This window comes from Anoplopoma fimbria, chromosome 15, assembly GCF_027596085.1.
Source record: "Anoplopoma fimbria isolate UVic2021 breed Golden Eagle Sablefish chromosome 15, Afim_UVic_2022, whole genome shotgun sequence".
Lineage (NCBI taxonomy): Eukaryota > Metazoa > Chordata > Actinopteri > Perciformes > Anoplopomatidae > Anoplopoma > Anoplopoma fimbria.
Window position 1 is genome coordinate 2,182,885 of NC_072463.1, and position 9,891 is coordinate 2,192,775.

General features: G+C 40.8%; 1 protein-coding gene across 1 annotated transcript in view; it reads right to left on the reverse strand.

Moving 5' to 3' along the window:
• The window catches only part of mdga2a (MAM domain containing glycosylphosphatidylinositol anchor 2a), a 44,336-nt gene that overhangs the window by 24,500 nt on the left and 9,945 nt on the right, over positions 1-9,891 (reverse strand). The window contains exons 5-8 of the mRNA XM_054614253.1: positions 9,714-9,888; positions 7,651-7,847; positions 4,456-4,588; positions 2,354-2,626 (exon numbers count right to left, since the gene is read on the reverse strand). Of these exons, the coding sequence (XP_054470228.1) occupies positions 2,354-2,626; positions 4,456-4,588; positions 7,651-7,847; positions 9,714-9,888 (778 nt within the window). The remainder of the gene's footprint in view (positions 1-2,353; positions 2,627-4,455; positions 4,589-7,650; positions 7,848-9,713; positions 9,889-9,891) is intronic.

Genomic DNA, 9,891 nt, shown 5'->3' on the forward strand with positions numbered 1-9,891 from the left:
AGAGGTGAGTCATGCTGCTGAATAAAATAAAGTGGACGAAAGAAACACAAGAAACAGTTCAACATTCTGTGAGTTCAGAGCTGCGGTCTGTTAGCCTAGCTTAGCATAAAGACTGGGAGTGGGGGGAAGCAGCTAGCATGGCTCACTTGAATATTGCACTGATTTTAATCATATTTTATATGTAATTAACGTTTGAAAAGTTCATAATCAGCTGTTCTATTGATCCATAATAACTCTTCTAAGAGATGAAGATTTAGACTCCAGATGTTTATTTACATGTGAAACAGTTTGTCACATGACAGTTTGATTATTGATCAGTAGATATTGATTGAAGAGGGTTCAGCTGATGTTCCAGCAGTACTAACTCTACACTAACCTTCTGTTTCTATGTGAAGTCTGAAGAAGAGCTTTGATAAAGTTAACTCCAGCTTGTCCTGGGCTGCTTTTATTGTGAAACTCTAGACTCTAAAAAAGGAAGCTGTTCCTGTTTAAATCTGAGTTTCCAGCTGATTTCTTCTGTTCTTCTTCAGCTGTACTTCAGAGGATCTTTGTCTGTTTGATCAGCGTTTAGTTCTCCATCTACTAAACTAAATAACATCTGTTAGTAAAGATATTTTCCTCACACAATCACTATTTTAAATGTGTTTAAAATATACTTTCAGTGTAGAAATATGTACTGATATGACACAGTGATTATCTCTGTTTTAAAATGAACTTGATCTAGTTAAAACCAAACATATTGCTGATCTTCCTCCCGTTAACCCTCAGACTCTTAAAATTCTGATGATGTTCGTTCCATCGTGGCGCTGCAGGAAAAACGCCGACACAGCTCGGAGAGGAAGAGCAGGATTTTAAATAAAGAGAGAGCTTAGCGTCTGCACAGACGCAGATAAACGCAGCGTTTGTTGCTGGATGTGTCGGATCTATTCCCGTCTTTTCTGCAGCAGCTTGTTTCCCTCAGAACAACAAGTGGAGACATGAACGTGTCTTTGTAGCTCTGCAGCGACTCACCTGAACGCCGTCAGAGACACTCAGACGGAAACATAAAGAATAAACCCGCCTGCAACAGGTAGAGGAGTGTGCAGCTGCAGAGGAATCCCACAGGAACCACACTGTCTCCAGAAATAGAGAGCGAGTTTCACCTCGTTTCACAAGAGGAGCAGAGAAGTCAGGAGTTCTGGTTACACGGAAACTAAAAGCTGCTGCTTTGAATCCTGTTTCCATAAAGAGTTCATTTCTACAAGAGAGCAACGACCAGTGGATCCACAGATAAATCATTATTTTGATCATTAACTAACTGTTTCAGTCAGTGTTTGAATCACAGAGTGGCTTTAATGGAGCCCTATGTCTCATGGGGGGGGGGGGGGGGGTATGTACACGTGCACATGCATACATACTTCTATTTTTACCTGATTTATGATAAAAGGCCACTTTTAACGCCGCTTTATAAAAGTTTAATGTCCAACAAGAGTGGTGAGTCCCCTTAAAGTGGTGTGTGAGCGCTGGTCCCCACAATGTAGTAAAACATACACACAGTAAAGTGTCATTGAAAGTGACATTAAATGCTTCTATTTTCACCTGAATTATGTTAAAAACGCCATTTATTTTCACTTTTCTATGGACTTTTATGGACATTTTAATTGCGTTATTTAACCCAGTAGACCAGTTAGTTATTGAGGATTTTTTACTTTTTTAAATTATTTAATATTCTTTACTGTTTTATTACTTATTTACTTATTTATAATACTTGTTTGTCTCTTGTTTGCACTATCCTCTATGCTGCTGTAAATCCTGTAAATGTCCCCGCTGCGGGACTAATAAAGGATTATCTTATTTTAAATCTCCATCTTAATGACTCAAATAAGGTTTTTCTGGGGAGATGAACTCCACGTAGCTTCCTGTATTTCAAACCCTGCTTTTAGTAATTTGTCAAGTAAAAATGTCAAGTATTTAACTAGTTTCATCCTCTAAAAATTGTGCGTTTTCCTACAAAAGTCCAGCAGCACGTGTTCATTTCTGCCTGTTACATGAACACAGTATAATAATACTAATATATAATAAAGACCAGATTATGGCAACAAAACTACCAAGTCAGTTTTAGATCAAACATGACAGTAAATAGAACGTCGTTGGGTTTCGAACTGTTGGACGAACAAAAGAAGCAAAACAAAAACCCTCTGTGGGCTTGGAGGAAGTGTGTTTCCAGTCTTTATGTATCTGAGACTGTGTGCTTGTTTTGCTACATTGTGGGGACCAGCGCTCACACACCACTTTACGGGGACTCACCTCTCTTGTTGGACATTAAAGTTTCATAAAGTGTTTGTGTTGATGTTGTGAGGTGTTGAAGTCGTACCTCTGACCAGGATGGTGGTGGACTTCTTGGCGGGGTTTCCCACGTTGTTGGACGCCACACAGCTGTAGGCACCACCGTCGTCCACGGTGATGGCAGGGACGGTCAGCGTGCCGCCGTTTACGACGCTCCTCTTCGGTAGCTCCTCCCCTCCGGGCCTCACCCACACCAGGGAGGGGGGAGGGTCTCCGCCCGACGCCAAGCAGACCAAAGTGATCGTCTCTCCGGGGTTCACCACCAGGGGGTCGTCCAGGAGGAGCTTAACGGAGGGAGGAGCTGGAGGAGGAGGAAGAGGGGGAAGAGGAGGAGGAGGAAGAGTAGGAAGAGGAGGAAGAGGAGGAGGAAGAGGGGGAGGAGGAAGAGGAGGATGAAGAGGACGAGGAGGTGGAGGAGGAGGAAAAGGAGTAGGAAGAGGAGGAGGAGGCGGAGGAAGAGGAGGAGTAGGAGAAAGTTTTACTTTATCAATAATCATTTTCATTTTCACACTTTGTCGTTATTCTTCCTTCACTGCAATTTTATTTTGTTCTGTTTCAACAGTTCATATTTTATCTCTATATCTATTTTTTCTTTGACGTCACAGATCGTAAAAAAACCCCCAACATAAATTATTAAAAAACAAAATATTGGACGATTATGTGAGTAAAAACACTAAATACAACTTTAGTAACAGAACTAAAGCCAAAACTAATAATTAATTTGTGGATTATTTTGTTGAAGAGACATCTTCAGATAAACTGACAGTTTACTAAGATATGAATTTTTTTTATAGAAATTATTAATTTACTTATTATTGACCTAATGACTTCTGATCCTCTTTGCATTTACTGCTCACTGTTTGAATGGTTCATAATGTTATATATAAATAAAGACTTCATGATGGAGTTTTCTGTGAAAAACATTTAAATGTTTATTTTGACTCATTGGTCAGATGCAGGTAATATTTGGATTTCAATGTTTACATTTGTCGCATCCTCAAAGATCTTAAATGTGTCTTCTTGTGTAAATAATCCACCGGGCTGCAGAGTTTAAAAGCTTCCTCAGATTCACAGAGAAATAAAAAGCTGCCTCGACCAGCTGCGGAAAAAGCAGCCAAATGCAGAAATAATAAGCAGGGAGATAAAAATAGCTGAGTCGACCTCTGTTAAGCTGACATCATGTAAATCCCATCAGCCACTGGGGCGAGGCGGAAGGATCTACTGTACAGGTCAGTGAGCTGCAGTGGAGCTCCGGGAGGAAGATGATTTATTTATGATTTACATCCATCTGAACACGAGGCCCAGGTACAGAGACAGATTAAAGAAATATATAATAATAAACTGGAAGTACGGACAACGTTTCTTTCAGGAAGGATTAAAAAAACTGATGCAAAGGAGGATTTAATAATTAAATCATCAGATACAAAGTCAAACCCTTTACTTAGCATCACATAAATCTGATTTATTTACTCAGATAACAGGATTAGTTATCACAAAGTTAAACATTTTCTCTTTTTATTAAAATAATTGAATTATTATGATTATTTTCTTTATTTCCTGAACTTTAAAATTTGTTTCAGAGAAAATAATTGAGATAAACATAACATGACTGTAAAATAAGTAAAGAAGGCATATTAAGGACAAAAAAAGAGATTTATAAGGTTATAATTTAAATAAAATTTTAGAAAAATAAAATGATTTAAGATATTAATGAAAAATGTAATTTTTTTAATTCTTTATCATATCAATATCATTTAGTTTTAGCAGCAAACCAATCAGACTCAGTTTTGAAGTTTAAGTCAGAACTACTACAGGTGTGTGTGTGTGTGTGTGTGTGTGTGTGTGTGTGTGTGTGTGTGTGTGTGTGTGTGTGTGTGTGTGTGTGTGTGTGTGTGTGTGTGTATTCATGACGTAGTGGGGACCTGTAAACACACCGTCATTGTGGGGACTCATCTCTGAAGTCTGGTCCCCACACGGTCCAACTGTAAACTCTAAGGTTCAGACTCCGACTGTGGTGGTTGAAGTTAGAATTGTGACCATATTGTGTGTGTGTGTGTGTGTGTGTGTGTGTGTGTGTGTGTGTGTGTGTGTGTGTGTGTGTGTGTGTGTGTGTGTGTGTGTGTGCGTTACCTGTCCTGTTGTTCAGACTGAAGTGGGCACTCTTGTCTCCGATGCCGCAGACGCTCCTGACGGAGGAGATGCAGGTGTAGCGGGCGTAATCCTGAGGACGAAGATTCTTCAGCTTCAAGATCTTCGTCTCACCCTGTAACACACAAAATTAAATAATTGCACATTTTGAAATACATTTAAAAAAAATGATGTAAATTAAATAAAAAAAATAATGAAATATAAAATGATAACAGTGGGGATACATAAATATAAACTTCTGTTATGGATTGTTTCGTCCCTTTAAACAATAACAATTGTAATAATGTTTTATCATTGTGTTGTTTTGATTTTTCCCTCAGGGCCACCGTACATTTACAGAGAAAGGCTCTCTGGGAGGCGAAGTCTTCAATTCAAAACTTCACTGAGTTTTTGAGGCTTTTTAATTAAAACCCAAAATCATTAAAGTAAAAAGAAATCAGCAGATATTCAGCTGTTTGGTCCTCCTCCTCCTCTCTCCTCCTCTCTCCTTGTCCCTCGCGTCCCCCTCCTCCTCCTTCTCCTCCTCCTCCTCCTCCCCTCCTCCTCCTCCTCCTCCTCTCTACTTGTCCCTCTCGTCCTCCTCCTCCTCCCCCCCTCCTCCTCTCCCCCCCTCCTCCTATCCTTCTCCTCCTCCTCCTTCTCTTCCTCCCCTTCTCCTCCTCCTTTTTCTCCTCCTATCCTTCCTCCACCTCCTCCTTCTCTTCCTCCCCTTCTCCTCCTCCTTTTCCTCCTCCCTATCCTCCTCCTCCTCCTCCTCCTCCTCCTTCTCTTCCTCCCCTTCCTCCCTCCTCCTCCTCCTCCTCCTCCTATCCTTCCTCCACCTCCTCCTTCTCTTCCTCCCCTTCTCCTCCTCCTGTCTCCTCCTCACTGTTAATTCTCTCATATCTCCTCTGGCAGCCTCTGCGCTGCCTTCTGCCTCTCGGACAGATGAGATGAGATTAGATGACATTTAAATGGGATGTTTGTGCAAAGATGGCGGCCAATTTTTGGCAGCTGATGATGATGATGAGGAGATAAGTTCCTCATTAGTGCCTACGAGGAGGGAGGAGGGAAGGAGGAGGGAGGAGGGAGGAGTTAACAAGTTATCCAGCTCGGCGCTGAAGGCTTTAATGTTTCTCCGCTTCTGTATTTCACGGCCCGCTAACGGGACGCCTGATTGGCCGGCTAAACCAGGGACAAGACTGGAAGAGGAACGGGGGAGGAGGAGGAGGAGGAGGAGGAGGGAGGAGGAAGAGGAAGGGGAGGAGGAGGAGGAGGAGAGGAGGAGGAGGGAGGAGGAGGAGGAGGAAGAGGTGGAGGATGAGGAGGTGGAGGAGGAAGAGGAGGAGGAGGAAGAGGTGGAGGATGAGGAGGTGGAGGAGGAAGAGGAGGAGGAGGAAGAGGATGAGGAGGGAGGAGGAAGAGGAGTAGGAGGAGGAGGAAGAGGTGGAGGAGGAGGAGGATGAGGAGGAGGAGGAGGAGGGAGGAGGAAGAGGAACGGGAGGAGGAGGAAGAGGTGGAGGATGAGGAGGAAGAGGAACGGGAGGAGGAGGAAGGGGATGAAGAGGGAGGAGGAGGAAGAGGATGAGGAGGGAGGAGGAGGAAGAGGATGAGGAGGGAGGAGGAGGAAGAGGATGAGGAGGGAGGAGGAAGAGGAGGAGGAGGAGGAGGAAGAGGATGAGGAGGGAGGAGGACATTTGTAATGCTGGAGGGAAAGCTGAGGTTTGAACCTGTGGAGGTTTGGACGTCTGTGAGAAGGAAACCTTTGGACGTAAATCAAACTGAACTATTTCTGTCTGCAGCTTTAATGAAGCTCCTGAGAGACTGAAAGAGTTCTGAACAGAGAGCGTTCTGAACAGAGAGAGTTCTGAACAGAGAGGGTTCTGAACAGAGAGAGTTCTGAACAGAGAGCGTCTCTGTCCTTCTCTGGGGTCTGGTAACTGAAACAGGTAAATATGAGACTGAAGATAAATATTTGAGAAGATATGATGCCAACGTAAAAATATCTCCGGTCTCTTCTGGAAACAAAGACAACAGCAACTGTGTCTCCTGAGATCATCCGTCCTCGTCCTCCGTCTCCTCCTGGAGAGACACGAGGACTCTAAAGAGGACTCTTTCTCGCCGTCGTCATGACGACAGGTGAGGCCAACAGGTAGATCCAAAGATTTGTCCTCTGAACCCTGACGGTCCACTTCAGCGCACCAACGAGACCCGACACACTTTCAGATATTGTGACAAAGATGTTTCAGTTGTTTCTCATTTTTTCCAGTTTAGAAAAGTCTTCTTCACTAATATGATGCTGAGGTCAGAGGTCAAAGGTCGGGTGGAGGTTCACATCCTGAGTCCCTCCTGTTGTTGGTTTATATAATATCATTCAGAAAAGATGGTTGTTTTAGTTTGAATGTCAGAGAATAAACATTTAAACATTGTAAAGGTTTAATGATTTTAATATAATATTCAGTTTTTTTTGTGAAACTTTATTCATCTGTTCAGAGACATTTACAGAATGTTTTATTAATGTTTGCTGTCCCTCTCAAACAAACCAATAAATAACCTAAAATAAAATAAATGCTGCAGTGTTTACTGATGTTTAAAATATATAATTGTATTATTTTTATTTTTTTTATTATTAGCGTTCATATTATTATTATTATCAGTATAATACTTTCTCATATTATTGTTGTTGTTATCATTATAATTATTGTTATTTATATAATTATTAATATTAATGTTATTATTATTATTATCAGTACTATTGTTTCTCATATTATTGTTATTGTTAGCATTATAATAAATATAATTATTGTTATATATAAATGATTATTAATATTAATGTTATTATTATTATTAATATTATTATTATTAATATTATTATCAGTATAATACTCTTTCATATTATTGTTATCGTTATCATCATTATAATTATTGTTATATATATTATTACTAATATTAATGTTATTATTATCAGTACTATTGTTTCTCATATTATTGTTATTGTTAGCATTATAATAAATATAATTATTGTTATTATTATCATTGAAGTCAGCATTGAACTTAATGAACCATAAACCTTAATAAACAGTATATTGTGTTTGTTGGATTTGTTAATTCAATTCCTCTTTGTGTTGATCAAAAAAAAATATATATATATATATGGATATATATATATATGGATCCTGAAACAGAAGGTGAGTTCACCTGAGTGAAGAAGGGTTCGTAGATCTCCACGCCGGCGTCGGAGCCCTGCGTCAGCGCCTCCCGTCCTCTCCTCCAGCTGTAGTGGACTGGAGGGTTGGAGTTCGCCACGCAGCGGAGGAACACCGTCCGCTCAAAGTAGAACTGCTCCTTCGACTCACCCACACTCTGATGCACCGTGATCACCGGGTCATCCAGGTCTGAGGGGGAGAAAGGGAGGAGAGAGAGCGGTGAGGAGGTGATGGAGAGGAGAGAAAGTCTCTGTTTCAAATAATCTGAAGTTTAATTCACCCTGAATTCAATAACTTCAAATATAAATATATATATAAATATATATAAACATTTACAAATATAAATATATGCAAATATTAACATCTATAATATATACATTTATAAATATATAAACGTATAAAGATATAAATATTTACAAATATAAATATATGCAAATATTAACTTATAAATATATAAATATATTAAAGTATAATAAATAAATATATACAAATATTTACATATAAATATATACATTTATAAATATATAAACGTATAAATATATAAACATATATACATATAAATGTAAAAATATATTAACATGTTTACATATATAAAAATATAAAATAAATAAACATGTAAGCATACATATTTAAACATATGAACATAAATATATAAATATATAAAAAGTATCATATGGACATATAAATACATGAACATATAAATCTATTTTAATGTAAGCTTATAAATATATAAATATATACAGAACAAACACTCTGACGGTGGCTAAACTCTGTCTGAATTTACATATTTTCCAAACAGCAGGTCTCTGCTCCTGTGGCCGCAGTAATTACTGCTTTTTGATTGGCTGAAAACACGGCGAGCGATCAGCTGACGGCAGCCGACCAATCAGGCTCGTCCGTGTTAATGAAGCTGACCACCAGCAGAGATGCTAATGGTGGCTAATCTCCTCACATCAGAACCAAACACTCTGCTGGATGTGGTGAAGAGTTAAACGCTTCATTCTGTCTCCTCCTGCAGTGCTCTAAAAGCCTGCATGCCCTGAAGGAAGCACTCAGATGCGATGCGTTCAGGTACCACTTAAATCCCTGTTATCCCAGTAAGAAACACGCTCCAGGATATTATGGCTGTTACACAACGACATGCTCACAGCTCGCAGGTATTCTTTGTTACTTTAGGAGGAAACTTTTTAGGAGGCACACAGCATCTGGGACGTCGGGGAGAAAAAACACCCCAAGGACGTTTGTGTGCTGGGATCACTGGGATTACTGGGATTACTGGGATTTGTGCATCCCAGCTACAACAATAGAGATGAAGGTGAAACATCTGATCAGCCAGCAGAGCTCCAGTAGGCTTCGTCTCCACGTATGTAGGTCAACAACCACCAGAGAGAAACACCACTGGAGGAGGACACATGAAGGACAGGACGAGGGTTTGATTCCGTCAGTCGACAGGAAACAGGAAGTTAGCGACCGCTCTCTGATCCACCTGGAGCTTCATTTAGCTTCCAGCTCAGAGTTCCTCCTTCAAACTAAACTGGAAGTTAAACTGGAATAAAACCAGACACTGACTTTCAGCAGGAACCGGATGGCTGTTTCCATCTGATGCCAATCTTTATGCTAAACTAACTGTTCCAGTCTTTATGCTAAGCTTATAGTTTCCAGTCTATTACATTACATTACAGTCATTTAGCAGACGCTTTTATCCAAAGCGACTTACAGTCAGTAGTATATTACATATCATTCACCCATTCACACACTGATGACAGGCTACCATCAAGGTGCCACCATCAGACTCTAACTAACATTCATGCAACATCCAGTCCACACCGATGGCAAGCCTTCAGGAGCAACTTGGGGTTAAGTGTCTTGCCCAAGGACACATCGACTGCCGAAGCCGGGTATCGAACCATCGATCCTCTGAATGGAGAACTACCTTGCTCTCCACTACGCCACAGCCGCCCCAAGCTAAACTCACTGTTTCCAGCGTCAATGCCAAGCTAAACTAAGTGTGTCCAGTCTTTATACTAAGCTAAACTAGTGGATGTGTGTTCTCACAGTAGACGTCGACCCGGATGGACCGGATGGCGGGCGACCCCAGTCCGTTCTCGGCCTTGCAGTAGTAGCGCCCCCCCTGGTGACGGCTGATGTTTGTGATCTTCAGAGTTTCGCTGAGCAGGGCAGAGTCGCCCTGACGGTCCGAAGCTCCGCCCGCCGTCTTAGTCCAGCGGATCTG